This window comes from Mobula birostris, chromosome 6, assembly GCF_030028105.1.
Source record: "Mobula birostris isolate sMobBir1 chromosome 6, sMobBir1.hap1, whole genome shotgun sequence".
Taxonomy (NCBI): Eukaryota; Metazoa; Chordata; class Chondrichthyes; order Myliobatiformes; family Myliobatidae; genus Mobula; species Mobula birostris.
This window is the reverse complement of record NC_092375.1, coordinates 75,613,658-75,639,614: the sequence shown is the minus strand read 5'-3', so window position 1 is coordinate 75,639,614 and position 25,957 is coordinate 75,613,658. Positions and strand designations below refer to the sequence as shown.

The 25,957-nt window shown below is 41.0% G+C and overlaps 1 protein-coding gene across 5 annotated transcripts in view; it reads left to right on the top strand.

The window, feature by feature from the left end:
- The window catches only part of gpm6bb (glycoprotein M6Bb), a 191,650-nt gene that overhangs the window by 92,401 nt on the left and 73,292 nt on the right, over window positions 1-25,957 (top strand). The window contains exon 1 of one of the 5 annotated variants that reach the window (XM_072260679.1): window positions 9,843-10,278. The exons of 3 other annotated variants lie outside the window; for them this stretch is intronic. In XM_072260679.1, the coding sequence (XP_072116780.1) occupies window positions 10,215-10,278 (64 nt within the window). In that variant the 5' untranslated portion in view covers window positions 9,843-10,214. Of the gene's footprint in view, window positions 1-9,842; window positions 10,279-25,957 lie in introns of those variants that run through there. One more of the 5 variants, XM_072260682.1, reaches the window with a different exon arrangement.

The window sequence follows — 25,957 nt, the reverse complement described above, 5'->3', positions numbered from 1 at the left end:
GTAGCATCATAATTAACCCTCCCCCAATTAAATACTTTCTTATACATTCTGCTGCTTTCCAAGGCTTTCAGAAAGATCAAGGAGTTGTGGTCACTGTCTCTGAAATGTTCACCCACCAAAGAGATCTGTCACCTGATGAAGATGTAGCATGAAAACTGTTTCTGAAGCTGGTAGTGTGGAACCCAAAGCTTACCTCCTGTCCAATGAGGGTAGTGAGATGAGAACATGGCCTGGATGATAGGGGTCCTTAATGATGGATGCTGCTTTCTTGTGGTAGTGCTCCATGTTAATGTGCTCAGTGGTGGGGAGAGCTTCACCTGTGATGGACTAGACTGTATCCACTACTTTCTGTAGCCTTTTCCATTCCTGGGGGTTGGTGTTCCCATTTCAGGCCATGGTGCAACCAGTTAATATAAATTTGTCAAGATATTTTGGTGACATGTTGAAGCTAGGCACACTTCTTAGAAAGTAGAGGTGCTCTCATGCCTTCTTTGTGCGACACTTGTATGTTGGTCCCAAGGAATTTAAAGCTATTGGCCCTCTTCATCTCCATTCCCCTAACGAGGACTGGCTCATGGTCCTCTGGCTTCTTCCTCCTGTGGCCAATAATCAGCTTTTGGTCTTGCTGATATTGAGTGAAAGTTTGTTGTTGTGGCATCACTCAGCCAGATTTTCAATCTCCCGCCTATATGCCAATTTATCTCCACTTTTGTTTTGGCCGACAACTGTGGTGTTCATCCGCACAGTTAAATACGGTGTTGGAGTTGTGCTTGGCCACACAATCGTAAGTTTAAAGTGAAAAGAACAGGGGGCTAAGCATACAACCATGGTGCACCTTTGCTGATGGTGATTGTGGAGGAGATGTTGTTGCCAATCTGCACTGGGATCTGCCAGTGAAGAAATCAAGGATCTTGATGCACAGGGAGGTACTGAGCCCAGGCTCAGGTGTTCTGTAGGGATGATAGTGTTGAATGCTGAGGTGTATCTGTAGTCAATGCAGAACATCCTGACATGTACATTTTCATTGTCCAGGTGTTCCAAATCTGAGCGAAGAACCAATGAAATGGTATATGCTGATGACCTGTTTTGATGGCAGGCACATTGGAGAAGATCCAGGTCACTCCTCAGGAGTTGATATGCTTTATGACCAACCTCTCGAAGCACTTGTAAGTGTAGCCATTGAGGCATGTTACCACATTCCTCTTGGGCATCAGTATGATTGATGCCTGCTTGAAGCACGTGGGTACCTCAGACTGCTGAAGCAGTATTCGGCCAGGTACACTGTCTGGACCAGATACTTTCCGTGGATTAACCCTCCTCAAGGATGCTCTCACTTCAGCCTCAGAGGCTGCAATCCCAGGGTCGTTAGGGGCTGTGGGAGTTCGTAAAATGCCTCCATTTCTGTCAGTCAAAGCAAGCAGAAAAGGCATTGAGCCCATCTGGGAGAGGAACCTTGTTGTCATTTATGTTGCTTGTTTTGCAGGAGGTGATGGCATCCAAGCCCTCTAGAACTCTAACCTGACTGTTGAGTAGTCGTTATGACTTTTTATATAAAAAGACAGCTATTTTCAGTGTAAAGGAATACACAGAGTAGCAAGAGAAAACTTGTACCTTAAGGTACAATTGAAGTGGTGTATTTTTGCGCTCAGTGGGAGAAGTGATTGTATCTGCCTTCCTGTTGTTTTACTTCCCCCCTGTCTCTTTATAGTTGCACAGTTTATTGCCTTCATTTTCCTGGACTGTTTGTCTTAACAGAGGCCACAACTGATTTCTTGTGTTTGTCATGGTTCTTCTTTTGATTAATTTTAACACAATGTAGATAGGAGCACAGTTGACTTCAATCCACTACTTGTTTATATCTGCCTCAAATCTACCTGAAACAGAATAATTTCCCAGTGTCATCAAATTCACTCCTGATTGATGATAGTTTGAAGGATATTCTATGTGCACCAATGCAAATCAGCAAGGAGTGTTTTGGAGCTGAAATGAGTCACTTAACAGAATCTTTTCACATATCTCAGTACATGTGAAAATAATAAACCAATTTTCAATTAGTGGTTGAGGATGTCAGTTTACTATAACATAGAGAGCATTATCTATGTCAAAGAGTACGATTCTGAGACACATCCTAAGATGTGCTAGGTGGGACACAATGATGTAACCTGGGGTCTTGCGGTGCTTCGAGACTTTCAACATCAGACACCTTTGCCCGGGTGACCAAGCCAGGATTGATCATCTCTGGTTTGTGTCCTAGCAGCATTGGTTCATGGCTCACACCTCTTGATCCATAGCCATCTGGAGGCTCACTAGTGACTTGCCCTCTGCAAGTTTTCACTTATGATGGAAGACTGAGCTTATTAGGCTGAATATGAAACTTTATCTTGCAATTGACTGAAAGCACATCATATTTCAGCAGAAACATATGAATGGCAAGCACAAAAGGAACCTCATTGAAACAAGTCGTTTGCTCCTGTGCAGACTTGTTGGACATTCAAGAGCAAATATCGAGCATGTGAGCTGAGTCAGAGCCAATGCAGAAAGAAATGAAGAGGCAGCCACAGGAAACTGGGGTGGACAAAGTAAACATCTCTTTATGTATTGCATTGTCTGGAATGATGGCTAAGGCCATTAGATAAGTGTTTATGTGAATGCTGCCCTATTGCCAATTATTGATGGTATCCTGGATACCAGGAAAAAGTAACATCAGTTGTGTGTGCACCTTGCTAGTGGTTAATGATTTACACATATATATTGTTCCATCAGTTTACTTGATAAATTAGAAGAACATTAGGAGAGTTTCTACAGCTCTCAGGGGAGCAATCTGATCATTACTATTACCCCTCTCCTTACTCCCCCGCAACTTATTCCCTCTCTCGTGTGCCTATTAACTCCTCGTTGATGCTTTTTTTCCATCATCAAGTGGGATATATATTAACCGTGGCCAATTAAACCACCAGCAGATCTTTAGGGTGTCGAATAATACTCCAAACAATAGGAATGTGTGAGCACCACACTTGAGATCAGCAATGAACCTGGATCTATGAACTGGTGAGTGCAGCTTGCAGTAACTTCTGCACCACAGTGCTGCCAGCTGAGTTTGGTCCTCCCTGTGGCTGGTTGAAGACTTGAGAAAGGTCCCGTAGGGGCACAAGGATATACCTAGTAGCTGTGAAAATGATTCACATCAATGTTTCTGGTCAGTCAGTGGCATATTGACAAGGTATGGAGGGATACAGGGAGAAGGCAGGAGACTAGGGCTGAGAGAAAAATTGGATCAGCCATGATGAAATGTTGGAGCAGACTCGATGGGCCAAATGGCCCAACTCTGCTCCTATATCTTATGGTCTTATGGTATGGCTGTCAAGGCTGATGAAGATGCCCTAAAAGCTAGCCAGAGCTCTGAGAGTAATTCTAAATGCCAAAGCTGAAGATTTTGAGATCAGAAGACAGAAAACTTGTCAAGCTATCAGAGGAACTTGTCTTCTTTACATTGCTTTGTAAATGATTCCATTGCAGTGGGAAGATGTGATTCTCACTATGACTGCTCAAACATGAAATGATAGTGCACTGAGTTGTTAATAGTTTGGTATTGGTGAAGCATTAGCTTAATCTAAGTTTCCTCTTAATGAGAGTGCGGGCAACATTTTTGATTTTTTTTTCTATTGAATAAAGTCATGTGTGTAATTTTGTTTTTCGGGAATGAACCTCATCTGAAATGTAGAGGATTTATTGTTGCAATGAGGAGGGAGGGAGAACAGCACAATTTGTTCACTTTATTTAGTTTTGGCGTACTGCTTCAGGCATCTTATGGCCTTTTAGGAAAAAGCAAGTTTCATTGCATGCTGAAGTTGAGTCTGTCTCTGGGGTTGCAAAACATGGACCTGGCCTCACTGCTGCATACTGTTCCATTCCACGGACTTTGCCACATTACCTGTCCTTCATAGAAATCTTTCTGCAGGAAAACACTTTTGACTACAAGTCTATCATTTAATGATTTGATGACACAATGAATGTAAAGAAAGAAGTACAAATTATTGTTCTCTGTAGATGTATTTTTGAAATATGTGATTGTAATGAAGTTATTTTTAGAACATAATTATGTAGCAAGTGAAGACTAGATACCAGTACTTTATTCCAAATCTTCTTTCTAATACATGAAGTTGACCAGGGAGGACTATAAGGTGACAATGTACTCACATCACACAGCACAATTTACTAATCCCGGTTAGTCAACCAGCTGTGGTGCTAATGGATTCTTCTGAATTTCTTTCAAACTGGGTAGCCTCACTGTACCTTAGTTTTATACAGCAACTTTTTTTTTAATTACACATACAGAAAACAAAAATCAGTGCTTCTTTCTTTACATTCATTATGTCATCAAATCTAAAATATTCTCTTAAATGTTGGACTTGTGGTCAAAAGAGTCATTCTGCAGGAACTTTTCAAGTGCCTCATGGGTAGAAAGCACTATTAGGGAGCATGACGAAGCTGTCGGTGTTGAAAACAATAGATTGGTGAACTCTCTCACTACAGCTGGTGCAATATCATTGAGAGATAAATCTACAAGTAGTGAAGCAAAATACTAAGGCTGATTCTATCTCATAAGACTAATACTGAAAAGCTGTTCTGTTGTTATTTTACTGATATCAGAAAGTATGGTCATAATAGAAACAGATTTTGTAGAATACATCAGTTTACTGAGTGCTTGATGCAGCCCCCTCTATATTGGTAAGACCCAACATAAATTGGACCGCTTTGATGAGCACTTCAGCTCCATCTGCTATAAGTGGAATTTCTAGGTGTCTATCCACTTTAATTCCTATCCTTATTCCTATTCTGAAACATCAATAAATGGCCTTTTTTTTTTGCCATGATAAGGCCACTCTTAGAGTGGAAGATCAACAACTTGTATTCCATGCAGCTAGCCTCCAACGTGATGGCATGAACGTTAATTTCTCCTTTGGGTAATTTTTCCCCTCTCTTTTCCTCTTCTTCTATTCCCCACTCTGTCCTTTTACCTGGTCTGCTAAGAAGCCTATCACTCCCCCCCCCCCCATGCTCCTCTTTCTTCTCTTTCTCCCATGGTCAACACTGCTCTGCTATCAGATTCCTTCTTCTCCAGCCCTTTACCTTTCCCAGCCACCTGGCTTCACCTATCACCTTACAGCTAGTTCTCTTTCGCCTCCCCTCACTTTTTTAAAATTTTGACATCTTCTCCTTTCCCTTCCAGTCCTGAAGAAGGGTCTCTGCCTGAAACATGGACTGTTTACAGTATTCATTTCCATAAACACTGCTTGACCTGCTGAGTTCCTCCGGCAGTTTATATGAGTTCACTGATGTGCTAGAGAAAGGCTGAGAGATCACTTCCATTGACAATTGAGAGGGAGCTCCATGCAGAAAAGGAATTTCTTATTCTCCATTAACTGCTACAATATTATTTCAGCAGACAATTTCATTTTTAACTTTGTAGGGCATAGGCTGGCAATAAGCGATGAAGTAACTGCACTCACCATTGATGTTGCAGAAAGCCCCCATGGAGATGTAGTGATCTCTGTAGCTTGCATTTCACCTGACTGAATGTGTTGTTTGCCAGTTCTCGAGGACTGCTGACATCTCACCTCAGGGATCCTCAGGAAGGAAAGCACAACTTTTAACTAAAGTTGTGTGCATACACCACAGCAAAGAATAAATATTGGGGCATAAGAATAATAATTACAGTTGTTACTGTAAAGCCTGATTTATACTTCTGCAGCAACTTGACGCCATAACCTACGCAATTGGCTTACGCGTGTTGTGAGCCAATAAATATAAATATACTTGTGCATTGGTGTGTCTGCGTCGCTCTGCCATTTGGGCATGTCACGCATGCGCACACACCTGCCTGCGCAAGGCTTTATGGTCATGGTAGTCTTTCTTGAGGTAAACAAGTTTAAACGGAGTGCCTTTTTTCGTAAAAGAGAAATGTGTCCTCCATAATTTCAAAGGTCTGTAAAGCTTTATGGAAAGCATTGCAGCCAGAGTTCCTTCCCTGCCCTTCAGTCGCCCACTGGGAAGCTATTGCAGCGTAGGAGGAAATGCGATGCTACCAGGCGGACCAATCACAGTTGTTGTGGTCTGTGTTTCTGTGACGCGCGGTTACATTTTGGGAGAGGTGCGCGTCAGGCTCTGGCGTAGGGATCCGTGTCGGCTCTGCTTAGGGTTTACGACGACACAGTACTTACGACGTCGAGTTGACGCAGAAGTATAAATCAGGCTTAAGTCCACCAAAGTGGAGTTCCGCAGGGATCAGCTTTGGGGCTGCTGATGTTTTTAATTTACATTAATGATTCAGATAAGAACATAACAAATAAACAAGTAAAGTTTGCTGATGACACAAATTAAGTGGACGGGCTGATAACCTGCAGGCAGCAGGATCAATACAGTTAGATCTAAACAAAATCCTGAAGTGGGCAGATAAATGGCAGGTGAAATTTAATGTATGTAAGTGTAAAATATTACATATAGGAAGTAGAAATATTCGATATAAATATACAATCTGGGGAGGGGTCTTGAGTTAGAAGGTACATTGTATGAGAAGGATTTGGGCGTCCTGGTAGACTCGTCACTATCAATATCTAGACAATGCACAGAAGCGATTAGGAAGTCTATTAGAATATTGCGTTCTACAATGTGCTCAGTGGAGTTCACGTTTAGAGACATTCTCCTTAAGCTGTATAATGAGCTTGTGAGGTCACACCTTGAGTACTGTGTAGAATTTTGATCTCCATATTGTGTGAGGGATGTGTAGACACTGGAGAGAGTTCTGAGAAGGCCAACTAGACTCATTCTAGGTCTGCAGGGTATGAACTATCAAGAAAAATTGAAAGAATTAAATCTTTTTAGCCTTAGTAGACATAAAATGAGAGGAGGCATGATAGAAGTGTTCAAAGTCATTAAGGGTATAAGTAAGGTGGATGCCAGCTGCTATTTCAAAATTAATCCATCACAAGCACACAGAGCCAGAAGTGGAGGCTGGTTAAGTGGAGATTTCAGACTAAGATCAGGAAGCATTTCTTTACATAGCGAGGTGTGGACACATGGAGCAAACTAAGTAGCTGTGCAGTTGAGAGTAGTACCTGAGACTTTCAAAACTAAACTTGATAGTTATTTCAACACACTATGTGAATAGAAATGTGGCAAGCTTTGTTGGGCTGAATGGCCTGTTCTTGTCAAAAATGTTCTAATAAATTAATACTTAATAGTACAAATACTACTTTAATCATACTTTGAAAATTTTACATATAAGAGAATGAAATTTCACACTAGAATTAGTCTTCAGGGCCACGTAGTTTAGACTTGATTTTGACATTTCATCGCAACTCACTTGCACCTTATGCAACTTTGAATAGCATTCCCAGCAGAGCTTTTTTGTCCGATCGGATGAGCCAGGAGACTCCTCTTTTGGCCTGGGCACTCCATCTGAACTGTCCTGATCCCAGCCCTAGCACTGCCTCAGCACAGTGCCCCACGTGGGAATGGCTGCTCCTTCTATGGTGCCAGTTAATGGGCACATCGGTTAGTTAAGTGTTAGATAACCTAGTTGGCTCAAGCACTAATCATTAAAAACAGAATTGTTTCAATGGAATGATCCTATGATGCCACCCCATGGGAAATAGGAGCAAGGGGATATAGGGTAAATGTCGTACCTCATGTCTGCTTTGTTATTCCGCAAAGATTGTAACTTTTAGGATCAACTTCATTTTCCGGCCTGAGTCCCGCCTCCATTTTCTCCTGGAATCCAAAAATTTAATGCGGCAATGAATGTTTTTAGTGACTCGGCACCTCCAATGGAAAAGTCGTAAAGTTTCACAATCTTCATCTCAGTCAGAAGCAGCGTAGCCTTTACCCTGATTATTCATGCTCTTGTCTTAGTCTCCCTTATCAGGGCAAACCTCTTCAGAGCTTCAAGTCCTGTGAACCAGTGGTGCCGACATGCTGTAGAGAAGCCATGTTTTCAGTTGCTGTGAGTGAGTGAGTGAGTGAGTGTGTGTGTGTGTGTGTGTGTGTGTGTGTCTATATTTATTTATTAATTTATGTATGTGAATTTTAGATGCCTTGATGGTAGAGAGTGAAGAGGTACATGGTAATGTATTGCATCTCCTGTGTTTACATGGGATGGTATCATGAGAAGATGTGGGTGAGGATGGAAGAGCAAACCCAAGCACCTCAGTGGGTATAGTCCCTTCAGAATGCTGGAAAGGTAGTTGTGCGGAAAGGGTTTCTGGTACTGACTGAGAGGAGAGGGCATCTACCTGACTTCAGTTTACAATACCAACCCTGAAACCTGCTCTGCAGCCCCTCTTTAGCCATGGTTGGCCTGAATAATGCACAGGGAAAGCAAACAGCGTCCATGTGCACATCACATGCTGCTGTACTCTACATTCCGGTATCCCTGTGCTTCAACATGTCAGGCACATGGAAGGCCCTGAAAGAAAGATGCAGCCTTCCTGCAATACCTGATTTTCAGTGACCTTTGCTTTTTATTGAAAAAAAATCTCATGTTTTGGTGTTCATTTTTACTCCCTGGTTTTTCAGATTTCATGCTTCTCTTCATATTTGCACCTCTTGTGTAGTTCACCTGCCTTCCCCACCCTCTCTCCAGCACTGTGTGTCATTCCATCTCTCCAGAATTACACAATGTAAAACCACTCCTCTTAACACGAACGTAATGTGTGCATATTCCAATCTTCTACACAAAATAAACTGGTGCTAGGATTTACTCTCAACAGATACTGGTCCAATGACTACAAATAATATTGCCATGGGACAATACAAAGATTAAAGACCAACATTATTCTAATCCAGGAGCAGCAAAGGATTTACATCGTGCTTGATTTCACTCATTTTAGAAGTAAACAAGAGCCTATGATCCATCAGCCACATCGAGCAGGCTGGACAGACTCTTCCCTACAGCAACTCTACAGAATCCAAGGATGAAACAGTTTAGAAAAAATGGGGGGGTGGGGTGGGGGGGGGGGATTCTCATTGAAGTATGTGGAATATTGAAAGGCCTAGATAGAGTGGATGTTGAGAGGATGTTACAATGATGGGGGAGCCTGAGACCAGAGAGCACAGCTTCAGAATACAAGGACATCTTTTTATAACAGAGATGGAGAGGAATTTCTTTAGCCAGAGGATGGTGAATCTGTGGAATTCATTGCCACAGACAGCTGTGGAGGCCAAGATATTGGGTAGATTTGAAACAGAGGTTAGTTAGGGCAGCAAAGGTTATGAGGGGAAGGCAGGAGAATGGAGTTAAGAGGGATAATGATAATAAGTCAGCTATGATCAAATGGCTGGAGCAGTCTCGATGGACTGAATGGCCTAATTCTGCCTCTATTTCTTATGATCATATTGAAACCATATGTTAGTTCATTTATTCTGTTGAATATCTTAAGGTTTCTAGATGTCATGCTCTCACAGTTATGACCTGTGGGCGTTACTTTGTAAAAGCAAGACAGCAATTTAGGTGTGAATCTTTTGTGTTACAATTCATCTGTTAGCAAATATGTGAGTAATTATGTTCTTTTTCAATGCTGAGTTTAAAAAAAGCCAGGCTTGAAGGGGAGTGAAGAGTAGTGGTTTATTTTTCACCACATCCCATCAGATGCAATTAATTAAGGCTGTCATCTGTGTGGAAATTCAAAGCAAATTAAAATGCAGAACACGACTTAAGAATGCTCTTTGGGAAAAGTGGTCCTCTCATTGTGTAGTGACATGCATTCTCCCAAGAGACCAGTGCAGCGGGGATTTTTTTGGAGACTGCTGTGAGTAGACGGAGTCCCCTTTATTGTAGGGCACAAACTCTCTCATAATGTAATCAATTCATCCCTCCATTCTTTGTCATTTCACTTGGTGTGTTTTAGAGGAGAGTCAGAAATGTACTTTTAAACTTTAGCTGGGCAGGAGCTTGAGTAGAATTTTAATTCAGCCGTGCTGGTTTAGGAGTGGAGCCCTCCGTGACGTATGTGAGACCATTAGCTGGCAGGGATCTTCATGGACCAGTAAGTTGAGTAAAATCGCCTCTGACAAGACCTCTGCATCTCTGGAAGGGACAGCATTTACAAAAAGCAGCACTGCACATCTCAATCACTGTTGCAGTGTGAGTTAAAGGTGAAAAAGGAAACAAAGAGACAGCGGGAAGTGTTGTCTCTGAATTTGCCTTTGTGTCTAGGATGAAGCCTGCTTTGGAAACTACAACCCCTGAAGACAATCACGAACTAAGCCAAGAAAGCAAAGGTATTGTACTATAAGGGCTCAGCTCAGCAAAACCTTGGTGGTGATGAGGTCTGGCTCGGGCTGGGGTGTTAAACGCGGCTCTGAATTTCACTGTTGCCATTGCATTTTCGTGCCTCATTTCTTTCAGAGATTAAATCCCAATTTAAAAAAATTGTAATTTTATTAAATTTGGTTAGAAATTTCCATCTGCATTGTTATTGCGATGCCACTTACACACGGTGGATAGGAAGCCAGATTTCAGGAGTGCTTGGGGTGTTGTAGGTGATTGATGTGATAGAATTCAATGCTTCACCAGACGCAGTAAATCTAGTCCAGTCGTGCGCCTCTCACCAAAAGCCACCATCAGTGATTTAATGCTTTACCAGACATTAATAGGATTCACTTCTCAGAATAAGTCCTTTCTAAATGGAGGTTGTCAGCACAGTGTTCATCATCATCAAAATGCACATTTAAAGAGACTAACTGTTTTAATTTAATGCAGTATGAAATGTAATTCAGCCCCCACAGGGGTTAAAACTTCTTGGGCTAAGCAGAACATGATTGTGTACAGATATGCTCTATAATCGCAAATAACTCTGCGCCAATTAGGGCTGACACAGCCTACTTAAAGGCACAAGATTTTGCTGTTTCGGTCCATCTTCTTTGAATTTGAGATTTCCATAATTAAATCAATTATGGTCAATACAAGTGAAAAAGCCTCCTGCCTGGAGAATTGTGCAGTGTGTTATTAAGATTGTGTTGCCCAGCAGAACAGTGGTTTTGCACACACAAATGGCAATTACGGCTTTACACAGGAATATTTGTGTGAACTTAAACTATAGGCGTTGTGATCAAATGTTTCAGCAGTGTAGGTTTTGGCTCAGATTCTGTGGAAAGGTTTCATGATAATTTTTCTCAAGAGTGCATCATTTAAAAGCGAGTGGAATTGTATGCCTAGGCTTTATCCCATTGTATTGCTGAAGTTGCCTTTTCCAGTTAATTTTGTAAGTGCACTGACAAGATGTGCGTGCTATTTTTCGATTAATGGGGGATAGTTTTCAAGGGGCCTTCAGCAAGGATACAATTGGTTTCCCTCCATTTTGTACCTGGTGCCAGACATGTCTCGGCATGTCACAGTGGGCATTAGAAGTCTGAAGATTGAATGGAATCATTAGTTTTGAATCACCCCTTCCCTTTTGCAGATCCTCTTGCGATTTCTCTGGCCACTAGTCACTTAGGGAAATATGACTGAATTGGGGAAATCTGGTAAGATAGATTGAGCCATTGAGGGCTTCAAGGCATATATCTGTCAGTGCAAAGTGTGACTCAAAATGGCTGGACTAAGGGCTTTCAGAGAATTGAAATCATTCTCTCATATGAAGGTTAATTATACTCATTAAGCCCTTCAGAAAACATGAAATTTCCACGTGCTTGAGAAACGCAAGGCTCTGGAGGATGAATTGTGCTACGTGCTCACCCCAAGAGTGTAGCTGATCCTTGTACTCCAGTGACTGCATACTAACGTACCACCCAAATGAGGCAGGGTTCACTCCATTTACAGATCTAAAGAAGTTAGAGGCAGTGGTGAAATTATTAGATTAGTAGACTTGAGGCTTTGGTGAATGGGTTATTTCAGGTTAATAATACAGAGTTTTAAAATGGGGTAAAACTTATTTGTTATGATACCTGCAAAACAACTGGATGGACGGAAAATACAGGTTGATCCAGACCTATATGTCACTCCAGTCACACTGAGATCAATCTTAAGTGCTTCTTCAGTTAAGGAGCAAAAAGTATGGGCAATAGAAGCCAGTGATATAATGTCCTATGCACTAGTAAATAAAAGTTCAGAGGTTGGATCTGCACAAACAGATGTCCACAGGCCACATGCTTATTACCCTGGGATATCAAATGCAGGTGCCGCTGTCTACTTTTCTTTGGAGAAGTTTCTTGGGGGTGGGGGAAGGAGTAGAGGACAGAAGAAAATCAGCTTGAATCTTCTTCCATCTGATGACTTGTAATAACTTAAGCTGTTACTGCAAAACAATTTAATTAACTGCAGAGATCACCTCCAAAGCCAAGCCATTTTTAGAGGCTACTAGCAGCATAATGATTTGTAGCATTCTATTTGTCTTCCAGTTTTCAGAACCACACATCAGAATGAAAATCAGAATCTATGAAATCAGGCTTCTCGAACAGGATAAAGTTTTACATGTAACACTATTTTATTTGGGAGAAAAAGGATATTTGAGTTGGAGTCTTTTCAAAGAAAGGAAAGTGCTAGCCTGTTCTTTCTTTGAGAGGGGAATGCTGAATCATTTGGTTTAATTGTGATTATAATGACAGAATTGCAGGATATTAGAAGTATCCTGCATCCACAACATGGAGGGAGACCAATTGTATGCTTGCTGAAGGCCCCTTAAAAACTATGTTGAATTCTAACCCCATTAATCAAAAAACAGCACACATATTTTGTCAGTGCACTTAAAAAAAAAATGGAAAAGGCAATTTCAGCAATATAATGGGATAAAGCCCAAGCACAGGAAGTGTTTTTTTTTTAAGTCTTTGCCTTCCCTGGTCTTGCCCCAATGCTCTGTAATTGATTTTCCTTCAGATTTCAATCCAGCCTCTCTGATCCCCCTCATGGCCCTATAAGCCATGAGTTTCAGATGGTAACTGCTCATTACATGAAAAGTTTCATTTCTTGTAAGCTCTATCTAAAGTTTACATCTGTGAACTTTATTTATGAACACCATTGATTAACTAGTGTTCAAAATACACCATACTCCAGCATCCTATTATTCTTTTTATAAAGCCATGTTAGGCGGAATTAATTTTGCTAGTTCACATTGGGCCTCTGGTTTGAGAAGTTGTGGAACCATTGCAGAAATGGACTGGCTGTAGATGAGTACTGTGGACTACTCTTTTTGGCTAAGGGAAGAGTACTTCAGAAAGCCGGTCCTGTTTGAAGGAAGTGCAGTGGCACAGCATTATGGCACAATCCTGTTTGATCTTCTTGTGGTCACAAATGCAGATTGGTTGGAGAATTGAGCTTTTCAAGATCGGAATTCATAAGGATCGAGTCGCCACAGGCAGACTGAAATCCACAGCTGATTCAATAATGTCTTTCTTTAAAACAAAATAGTGTGGTAAACACCCACTTAGCCACAAAAAAAAGGTTACCAGTTCTGTGTGAGCTGATGAGGTTAAGTCAGATGACTTGTGTAAGAAATGTAAATCTATTTTAAGGTTCAAATTGCTTTGGCCTTTCATTGAAATCCCACAGATTATATATAACGCGAAATTGAATAAAATCATCTCTATGTCCTTCTCAATCACTGGAAGTTCTTGAACAAATTTATTCATTCCAACTTTGAAAGAAAAAGCAGTCAACAGTGGCAGGGCATGAATAATCAAATGTTTCAGCCATTTTTTTAGAACAACTATTTTATGTAAAATCTACTTTCAGTGTATATTTATGAGAGTTTTTGTTTTGCTTTTCATCTCTAATTAATTCTAGCATTGGTTTAGATTCTAAGTCTGAATTCCCGTTACTATGTTGAACTTGCTGCACCTTTAGGCTTGCTAGTGAAATGCAATGGGTCCTTCAGACTTAGCGCCAAATGTTAGTATCTTCTCTCAAAGGAAGTCCAGAGAGCTATCATCAACAGTGAAGCTACATCATTCCCAGTCTTCCTGGGAATTAGCTCCGTACTGTGGGTTTGATGGAGATCTTTCTAAAGAAATGTATTTGTCCAGTGAGTTGATCTGAATTGAACACAATATAAACTGATGAATTTTGAAATTCAAGAAAGGGATTGAAAGATGTTTAGAAATTAAATAATCAGGGATAGGCATTATTACAGGAAGAAAAACTAAAAGAAATCTTATTGAATGGCAGGTACAGGAGCCTGAAGGAACACACTCAACATTTCAAGAATAGCTTCTTCCTCTCTGCCATCAGACTTCTGAATGGACATTGAGCCCGTGAACTCTACCTCTACTTTTTTTTTCTCTTTTTGCACTATTTAACATTATATATATTTTCTGTAATTTACAGTGTTTTAGTATGTTTTGTAATGTACTGCTCCCACATAATTTCCCAACATATGCCAGTGATATTAAACCTGATTCTGATCCTGAGGGCCAGGTGGCCTTTTACTGCGTCTTGTTTTCATGTTCTTCCTGTTTTTAGGCTTTGAGTGTTGTATGATCATCTTACAGAAGAAGGCTTTCATTTATAAAGGTTTTTTTATATAACAGTCCAGCTCATCCCATAGTGCTCAACAAATACAGAAGCATTTTATTCAAATGGTAATCATATTGAAATGGAAGAAAATACAGTAGCTAATCTCTACACAGTAAGTTCTAAGTAACAGCAGTGAACCAAGTAGCCAGGTCATCTGTTTCAGTTATTAGTTGAGGAATAAATATTGACTGCAATATCTGGAGAGCTCCATGGAATTGGCTATTGTGAAAATATATATGCTGTTACAAATAACTCCACCAGTGTTTAAATCTGCAGAGTTTAGGAAATGAAAAGGATATTGCAATGTGTAGTGGATTTATGTAGAGAGGTGGCAGGTCAAATTAACCATACTAGCACATCAATGAACAATGAATTTTTCAGATTTAGTCATGAGATCTGATAGGGCCAGCAGGTCATACTGAACTGTCCCACAGAAGGTGATGGTGAGCTACTGCAGTCTTTCAAGTGGAGGTTCTCTCCCATTGTCTTTGGGCAGAGTGTTCCCGGATCTAGATCCAGGGACAATGAAGGAACAGTTGTACATCTCCAACGTTGTGAGAGACCTAGAGGGGAATGTGAAAGTGTTGGGAATAGAGATATTTGAAGCTGCTGTGAAATGGACTTGTTGCAGTTTCTGATGGTGGAGAGTGTGAGCATCAGTTGTTTGTCAGGCAGGCTGCTCTGTTCGAAGTGATGTTGACATTTTTGGGTGTCCTTGTAGCTGTACTGCTCAGAGCAAGTGAAGGGTATCACATCACTTTTCTGCTTTGACCTTGTGGATGGTAAAAGTTCTAACAAATCAAGAAGAAGCTTGTTGATTGTATGATACCAAAGTTTTCAGCTTTTTTTTATAACAACCCTATTTAGATAACTGATCCAGTCAAGTTCTGGCCACTGGTCACCTCTAAGAATAGTGATGGTGGGACATTCAGCAATGTGGTGAGCATAAATTTGGAATGGGCACACTGTATCTAATTGGAGGTTCCCATTGCCTTGCACTTTTGGTGGTTCAAGTCTCACTTGATATTTACCAACCCTAGCTGAATGTCAATATTATCTGAAGAGATGCAAATGGAGCCAGCCACTATGTAGTCATTAGCAAACCTCTTAACTTACCAAGAACATAGGTTGTTGATGAAGCAGCAGAAGTTAAGCTTGGAACACTATATCAAAGACTTGCTGTAGTGATGTTTTGGGGCACAAATGACTTCCCTCTGACAGTCTTCCTTTTGACAGTATGATGGTAGCCACTGGGCCAGATTACCCCTTGTGCCTGTTGCTTTCAGTTTTATGGGGCTCTTTGTCACCTTGCATCCTCACTTGACCTCTGGAAGTCAGCTCCTTTACTTGAGTACAGACTTTTTGTTACAGTGAGGTCAGATGCCAGACTGGGCATCAACAATCAGGTTTTTGGTGAGTAAGTGTCAATATGCCGCAGTTAACAAACCCTTCCATCATTTAGGTGATTGTGAGAAAATAAATTGGCCGTAATTATCCATATTAATTTTGTTACTAGGTTTGAAAAAAAATAATTTTCTGCATGGTTGAGGTGATTCCAATGTACTTACTGTAAGGAACGCTAAGGGCAGAGTCATGTTAGTCTGGAGTACAAGGCTTTGGCACTACAGCCAGGATTTGTTAGGTCAGTAGTCTTTATTCAGTAAACACAAATGTTTCTCAGTTTGGTGAAGTCAATCAGTTTGGACACTGGCTTTTGTGATGACAGGGAACTCAAGAGAACACTGTGAACCTTCGTTTGGAAGGTCTGGATGAAGATTGGAATAAACGCTTCCCCTTTCTCTCTCTCTCTCTCTCTCTCTCTCTCTGCCTCTCACACACAATCATTCAGTTGGCTCTCTGCTTTCTATGATTGCATATGATAGGATTGCAGAACTTCCATCTGTTGCAGGATTTCTTAGTTCTGCCTTTAGCATGCTATTTCTCTTTGGCTTTTGTGCCACGTTTTGCCAGTTTAGTGGTTAATACTGTTTTTTCTATGCTGTTCATTGAGCCTGGCCTTGAGGTGATATTAAAATCACATAGCTGGGCCACAAGGTGACAGTGGAGGAATATGATGGCCCACAAGTACCTGATGGGTGCCCAGTTTTGAGCTGGTTTTTATTCCGTATCTGCCCCAATAGTGAGGCATTAGTTCACACAATAAGTCAGAGAAAACTTTTAGGTTGTGGGGAAAATCTTATCTCATCAATAAACTGAGTGGTCACTCTTACCAATTCTGGCATGGGCATATTTATTGACAGCTGAGGATGAGGAGGTTGATCTCTCAGACTCCAGTGTCTGAACTGTGCTTCAGGACATGGTCAGTAGTGCTGCTAATGGGCCATGTTTGGTGATGGATTGATAATTTTAAATCCTCCACCCCAACTATATTCTACTCCTGTGCTGTCAGTAGTGTAGCTTCCAATTTCTGCTCCAGGTAGAGTGACACTTTTTCATTGGCTAAGAGAGGATTGTAATAATTAGCAGCCAGAGGTCTTCATTATCACTTTATGGAGCTTGAAGTGGTAGGAATTCTGAACATTGACTTCAGTGTGATTGTACACCCTTCATCTTTTTCCTCTACTCTCTCCCTTTCCCACATACCTTTTGAATCCAGTGCCTAAGTTATTGCCAAGTAAACCTGTTTGTTTGGTGATTATGGTTTTTCATGGCAGTTTGTTAAACTGAGTAGTTTGATCAAGCTATTTCAAAGGCCACTTACGACCTTGCCATATTGTTGTATTGACCTGGTGTTAAACATAGGCCAGACCACATAAAGCCAGCAGCTGCCTTTTCCTTCCCTAAAATATGCTAATTGTGTTCTTCGGTCTGAAATGTTAACTCTGGTCTCACTCCACAGATGCTGCCTGGTCTGTTGAGTGTTTCCTTCATTCCCGTTCTGACATGTTGGTCCATGGCCTCCTCTTGTGCCATGATGCAACCCCCCTCAGGGTGGAGGAGCAACACCTTATATTCTGTTTGGGTAGCCTACAACCTGATGGCATGAATATCGGTTTCTCCTTTCAGTTTAAAAAAAATGTCCTTCCCCATCACTTCATCTTCTTTTCCACACTCTGGCCCTTTACCTCTTCTAACCTGCCTATCACATCTCCCTGGGTCCCCTCCTCCTTCCCTTCTTCCTACAGTCCACTCTCTTTTCAAATCAAATTCCTCCTTCTCTAGCCCTTTACCTTCCACCCCTCCCCCTCCAACTGGCTTCACCTATCAACTTCCAACTAGCCTCTTTCCCTTCCACCCACCTTTTTGTTCTGGAGCCTTCCTCCTTCCTTCTCAGTCCTGAAGAAGGACCTTGGCCCTAAACATCAACTGTTTCTTCAATCCCATAAACGCTGCTCGACCTGCTGACATCCCCCAGCGTTTTGTGTGTGTTGCTTTGGATTTCTCGTGTTTGCGATTTTCTGCTTTTTTTTTGGTTACTAGCATCTGCTGTTTATTTTCTTCTACAGCATTTTAGTAGTAGTGCAGATTCCAAATTTATGCATTTAATGGAATTTAAATCTCTAACGGCTCTGGTGAGATCCCAATACACAACTGATAATTAGTCTAATGCTCTAGATTAATTGAATCCAGTCACATAACCACAGTCTAATAAAAAAAACAAATGTGACCAGTTCTGTGCATATCTACAAAAAAGGCAAATGAATTTAACCATTTCTTGCTAATCTGGTGAGAAAATTAATCTCTACATCCTTGAAAATTCTGTTTGCAGTTTACATGTTAACCATAGAAGACTTCATTTACATTTCTAGTTTTGAATTTGTATATAGAGGTACACACAAAGGAACTGGAGGAATTCAGTGGTCAGGCTGCATTTATGGAGGGAAATGGACGGTCAACACTTTGGGTCAGTTCAGGACTGATGAAGTATCTTGGCCCAGAATACCAATTGTCCACTTCCCCTCTCTAGATGCTGCCTGATCCGCTGAGATCCTCCAACTCTGTTGTGTATAGCTACAGGTTTTCAGTAATTGCATTTCTCTTCTGTCTCTCTTGAATATGTACATCTCTGTTTATAATAAAAATTGCCTTATGTGAACATCAAATGTAATTACACCTTACTGCCAGTGGAGGCATACAGAGCCAACTTCAGACTAAGGATAGTTTGCTTTTTGCTGATTGTATGGACTTTCTGAAATAACAACTCTGTTTCTCTTTGCACAGATGCTGCCTGGCCCGCTGGGTGTCCCTAGCAACTTCTGATTTTTCTTTATGTTGTGGTTCTGTTTCTGTTCCAAATGAACTTGCCATTGAGTATTATACAGTAAAACTCCATTCATTCTGCACCTTTGGAACTTTGGTAATGCTGGACTAGCAGATCTTCTGTTCCATTGTACATCAGTCCTATTGATACACCAACACACTTTAAATTTATAGTGGTAACATAGAGTTGATAGGAAACAGAGGAGTTAAAGCCAGTGACCAGGATACTAAACCATCATGATTTTCAAACAATCAAATTATAATAGATTTACTGTATTAACAGTTACAAGCTTTAAGATGAGTACAGGTTAAATCTGTATCTATAAACCCATACTGGATCTTAAATCCCCATGTGCCGTGTTGAGGCAGAAATTTGCATCCAGAATTTTAACTCTTTACAATCAGTTAGATAATTTAATCAACCCTGATGGATTTTTTTTCTGACTGAACTAGTGGTGAAACAACTCTTGAGATCTCTAGAAATGTATCAGTACTCAAGTAATATGTGGCTGTGCCTTTTTTAGTAATCAATCAGCTCTGCAGAGAGATTGTAAATGTTGCTTTGTGGGCATGTTTGTGTTCATTTTATATTTTTCTTGCTGGAACACGGGTTTACTCATGGAGTTGTTCAATGAGGAGTTTTGGAGGAAGACATTGGTCTAGAATTGTTGATATGATGATAAATACATTGTGCACTAGTACTACACTCCCAGAAATTAGATATAGATCCTTATGAAGCTTATGGTCTGTGTGCACAGCTGCACAGGGTGAGGTGATGGCAAACACTGCACAACTCTTGTTTCAATATCACTTGTGCCGAATTGCTTTGACCACACACAATCTGTGAAGCAGGCCTTCACTGAGACAAAGGTGCTTCAGTCTTTTCCAAAGGGCTCAATTTGCCAACACAACTGCTATCTTGTCTAAGACCCCTATCTTCTTCCAAATAGATCTTTAGGTGTTGAATGGGTTGTGGTTGCTGTCATTCCAGCTCCACACTCAACTTCAGAAGTTGTGGTCTACCCACCATTTCCCCTCAGTCATCTCCAGAACCCAAAATGCAGCCCCTCCCCATCTTCCAAACTGATCAAGCTCTCTCCCAACTATCTTTTGTATCAACCTTTGTTCAGCAAATGGATCGTGTCCCCACACACCTCTTCTTACCCTTTCACAATCTTCTCCCTCAATCGCAGCCCCTATTCTCCATGCTATCATTTTCCCTCCATCCCAATCCCATCCATCATTCACTTTCCCCTCCATCTCAGCAAATATGAAAGATTAGGGAGAAACAAGTTTTTCTTAAATTGTCATTTCAAGATATTTCCACCTTAAAAGAGAACCACCCCCAAGAGTGGTTATGGTAGGCATTGTCACTCTATTTGTCTGTCACAATACAGTGTCTGAGGACTTTGTTGGGCTGCTGATGACAAAGGCAAATAAAACTTGCCCTATGCTTCATTGAAGATAGTGAGCACCCAGTCTACAGCGGTGTCTGGTATAAGGACAAATTAAATCATAGCACATGGCACACGCATTTCATAAGAATGCATTCACGGTCATATGCACTACTCCTAACAGACACAGCTTGTTACATTTGGTTTAAACATTATTTTCCATTCATTATATAAATTCAGTTTAATGATGCACAGTTTTAGGTCTTATGGTTCAGTTAGGAATTCTTGCAAATGTTTTAAGGTTTCAAAGGTGCATTTAATGTCAGAGAAATTATACAATATACATACTGAAATGCTTTTTCTTCACAACCATCCACGAAAACAGAGGAGTGCCCCAAAGAAAGAATGACAGTTTAATGTTAGAACCCCAAAGTCCCCCCCCCAGCTCCCCTTCCTCCCACACATAAGCAGCAGCAAGCAACGATCCCCACTTCCCCCACTGGCAAAAAAAAGCATTGGCACCCGCCACCGAGCACTCAAGCGTGCAGCAAAAGCAACAGCAAAGACACAGACTTGCAGTACTCCAAAGACTACACGTTCACCCGGTATTCAACATACTGCAGGTTCTCTCTCTCTCCCTAATAAGGGAGAAAGAGGTGTTTCCGTTTCACAGCAAGAGGGGAGACATAACAAACAACTCGCTGGTTTATGATGTTTAAAATCTGTTGCCGCAAAAAAACTGAAGTCAGCGTGTAACTCCAGGTCAGGGTCTTCAAAAGAACCCTGAAAGGGAAAAATAGAGATATTGAAAATGGAAATAGAGTTGTTTCCGAAGATGCAAGCAAAGGAATTGCCATTTAGCGCCATCTTGACTAATTATCCACAGAAGAAAATAACTTTTTAAAACATTTAATTTCATGTGCAACCTTGAGCTATTATATATTAATGTGGAACTTGTAAATTGCACTGGATGCATCCTATACATTACAGAAAAAAAATACATAAACACCATAGAAGTACAGTATAGACAAAAAGAAATTACTCTGTAATGAGCAAAAGAAGGGTATATCAGTATTTTTAATAAAAATATTATATTATGCCCTTTTTCAGTGGCAATGCTTGACCAATCAGTCCTGATCATCAGCTGCATGTTTTTTGGTTTACTGGTCAACAAAGATCTTGAATAGATATAGCGGAGAGTTGGTAAAGTCTCCATACCTTTTTCAATATATCTTTGTTTTCTGGATTGCAGTGTAGTTAAAACTTACAGGATTTATTTTATTGGCATGGATAGTGTTAACAAATGCATACAAATGAACAGAATCTGGCACAAATCCTAATGAGCCTGCTGGCCTTTTTTTTGTTTAATCAGACATTTTCTTGCATGACTGTGGAAATTTCCTGATGGTGAATTGCTGCTCAAGTGAAGACCATTCTTACCGCACACATTCCTGTTATCTTCTAATGACAGATACTTAATTCCTGTACAAGAGAGTTCTCAATTTGCGTGTAAATATGCCTTTCAAAATTCAAAGTAACTTTAATATCAAATTACATATGTCACCATATACATCCCTGAGATTTGTTTTCTTACGGGCATACTTCAGATTTAATATTCACTGTGATTAAGTCTGTGGTTTAATCCTGCCTCCCAGCCCATTTCCCCAAAACTGTTTGGTCCCCTTGGTCTACAGTATTTTAATAGCGGCATCTGGAATGGATTGCCCTGCCTGTCATATTATAAAGCTGGCTTGTTCAACCCGAAATAGTGAGCTCAGTAAAGAGAAGCTTAGGGAAAGGATTGTGACAAATACACTGTAGCCCAAAATGGCTGAAAATTAATTTCCTTTACAACAAGGAACGACCTAAGGTGCCCCTCTGCCATGTCAATGAGATCTACTGCCACTGCCTCCCAGATCACAGGGGAACTATGCAAATTATTAGCATTATGGGCTTGCTCTGCTGTGTGTACAGTGTGCTGTACAGAACACTTGCTCACTAAGCAAATGTCATGTTGACCTTCCATCAGATAGAGATGCAGGAGTAGGACATATATACTCTTGTGCTTGCTCTACCATTCAAAAAAATCATGCTCATCTTTTACCTCACGACAAATCTACACTACCACTCCCACCCCCAATCTCTTGATTCCCTTAACGTCTAAAAAATATTTTTCCTGTCCTATTTGCAAACCGAGCCTTTTGAGTAGGAAATTTCAAAGATTCATTATCCTCTGGGTAAAGGAATTTCTTCCCACCCTTGTCTTGATTGGGCAGTTCCTTATTTGAAGGAAATAACTTCTGATTCTAGACAGTTCATCTAGTGGGAAACAGTGACTTTACTTTGACCTTGTTGAGCTTTTTAAAAGTTACCATTTTCCTTTGTGGGCCAGTATCTGTCTTTTTATGCATGTTTTATTAAGGATCTGAGAGTGCTGGGCAATAATAAGGGATGCAGCTGTTGTAATTTAGCAAAATAATATTCAATAAGGGATCCAGCTGCTATAAACCATTCAACTTATGAGCAGTATCTAGCAGTCAACTGAATTCATGAGTGTGAGTCCAGTTTTGGAAAAAAAAACTGCAGGATATCCGACTACTGATAAATTTCCTTGTTTTGAGTCAGCATTTGATCTGTTTTCACATCACTGCTCTGTTGAAAGTGATTGATCTTGCACAATCAAGAATTATTGATTGGTCGCCATTGCAGCAGGTCGCTAGGGAAAGAATTTATAGTTTATTATGACCAAGGTTTACTAGCCAGTCTGAATATTCATTTGGATTTCAAGTTTAGATTCAGATCTGATTCAGATTTATTTTGCACATGTGTTCATGTTTCAAAGTACATGTGATAAATAAATTTAAATCTCAGAATCAGAATTGGGGTTAACATCACCAGCATATGTCGTGAAATATGCTAACTTTGCGGCAGCAGTACAATGCAATACATAAAAGAAAAAAACTGAATTACAGTATATATTAGTTAAGTAAATAGTAAAAACATAGAAATCAAAGTAGTAGTGAGGTAGGGTGGTATTCATGGGTTCAATATCCATCTTGAATGCATTGAAACAGACAGTGAAATGTATCATTTGCTTTAACAACCAAAACATCCAAGAAAGTGCTGCCACACATTCTGGCACCAACATAGTGTGCCCTCAGTATTGAACACAGCCACAACACGAAAAGCAGAACAATGCAAGCTACAGCAACAACAACAGAACAAAACAAGACAACAAGCAAAACAAGCCCCTTCCCCACTCACCCCCTCACTCGGAGAGGCCTCCAACACCAGGACAGGCTACCTCTGGTCCTCCATTCCTTAAATCCAGTTTAGACTTTAATCTTCCTTTCTAACCTGTATTGCTTACATTGATCATGGCAATGTGCAATCTTCTTGTGGAGGTGATGAAACAAGGACTGAGAAGCAGCTCCAAGATGTTTTTGGTATTAAATTAGTATTGTGGTTCAACCTAACCTGGTTATGAAAGTTTGATAAAGAGGGAAAACCTAAGTTGAGAGGTCCTTGAAACAACATGTTCCTATGTGATGCTGTGTTGTAACTGAGACTGTCCTTACAGCCAGTTCAAGAGCATGGAGAACATACAACACTGTTCTAGTTATTGGAGAGTGTTGCTGCTGAGTGAATGGAATCATCAAAGAAAGATGTGGGTAGGAAGGTGCTATAAAGGAATAGAGACAGGTGAAGAAATAAGCCTGCAGGCAGTATGTTCCCTTTGCTGGGCTCTATCGTGCTGCAGCAGCTGTTGCTCACATGAGATTTCCAGGAAAGTCTTGGCAAGAATATGGGGGAAGCTTCTTAATATCTGCATATGGGTGAAGCCTAGAATTTATGTGAGTGACCCTGTCTGCTCTGCATGGGCCTGTGAGCTAAAGGAAAGATAGTTACAAATTCCTCTTTGAAGTAACTTCCCATGCATAGCAGTGAGTAGAAGACTGTGAGATGTGACAGGGATTAATAGCAGCAGGTTAGAATGATCCTCTTACAAGGAAACTGAGAGTAACAGTAACCATGGAAGAGCAGTCAAGGCTTTGCCACATAGTTCAAGGTCATTGTACCTGATGCTACAAATTTCTAAGTCTCACAAAGGACCGAGAAATTTGAGGATCAGCTCTTTTGAGTGGTGCGCTGTTCAGTGGAATGGGGTTTTGTGTCTGAGTAAGTTAGACCAGTTACTCTTCAGGCCAACAAGGTTGAAAGTCACGCTTCAGATAAATTTTGAGAGTCATCTGATGAACTTTACAACTGCTGTGGTGTACAAACATCCAACTGAAATTTAAGGCAACAAATTTCCTGATGGACTCTGAGACAACTAGAAATTTGCACGTTATCACCTTCTCCAGGTTAGTATGAATTCTAACTTACAGTGGAGCAGACTATGTGGGACCAAATGGCCTAATTCTGCTCCTCTCTCTTATTTTGTAGGAGTTCTGTGTCTCTCCTCCTCCTTGTGCTGCCTATTCACATGGAATGTACCTTGTAAGAATACAGCATCTCCAAGAACAGATAATCCTGAAATTCAGTCCATAAGACCATAGGAGCAGAAGTAGGCTATTCGGCCCATCGCGTCTGCTCTGCCATTTTATCATGAGCTGATCCATTCTCCCATTTAGTCCCACTCCCCCGCCTTCTCACCATAACCTTTGATGCCCTGGCTACTTAGATACCTATCAATCTCTGCCTTAAACACACCCAATGACTTGGCCTCCACTACCACCCGTGGCAACAAATTCCATAGGTTCACCACCCTCTGGCTAAAAATATTTCTTCGCATCTCTGTTCTGAATGGACGCTCTTCAATCCTTAAGCCATGCCCTCTCGCACTAGACACCCCCATCATGGGAAACAACTTTGCCACATTCACTTTGTCCATGCCTTTCAACATTCGAAATGTTTCTATGAGGTCCCCCCTCATTCTTCTAAACTTCAAAGAATACAGACCAAGAGTGGACAAACGTTCCTCATATGTTAACCCTCTCATTCCCGGAATCATTCGTGTGAATCTTCTCTGTACCCTCTCCAACGTCAGCATATCCTTTCTTAAATAAGGAGACCAAAACTGCCCACAGTACTCCAAGTGAGGTCTCACCAGCGCCTTATAGAGCCTCAACATCACATCCCTGCTCCTATACTCTGGATAGGCCACACTTGGAGTACTGTGTCCAGTTCTGGTCACCTCAATGTAGGAAGGATGTGAAAGCATTGGAAAGGGTACAGAGGAGATTTAACAGGATGCTGCCTGGTTTAGAGAGTATGAATTATGATCAGAGATTAAAGGAGCTAGGGCTTTACTCTTTGGAGAGAAGGAGGATGAGAGGAGACATGATAGAGGTGTACAAGTTAATAAGGGGAATAGATAGAGTGGATAGCCAGCACCTCTTCCCCAGGGCACCACTGCTCAATACAAGAGGACATGGCTTTAAGGTAAGGGGTGGGAAGTTCAAGGGGGATATTAGAGGAAGGTTTTTTACTCAGAGAGTGGTTGGTGCATGGAATGCACTGCCTGAGTCAGTGGTGGAGGCAGATACAGTAGTGAAGTTTAAGAGACTACTAGACAGATATATGGAGGAATCTAAGGTGGGGTCTTATATGGGAGGCAGGGTTTGAGGGTCGACACAACATTGTGGGCCGAAGGGCCTTTACTGTGCTGTACTATTCTATGTTCTATGTTCTATACTTTATTCCTCCAGAAATGAATGCCAATATTGCATTCGCCTTCTTCACCACTGACTCAACCTGGAGGTTAACCTTAAGGGTATCCTGCACAAGGACTCCCAAGTCCCGTTGCATCTCAGAACTTTGAATTCTCTCCCCA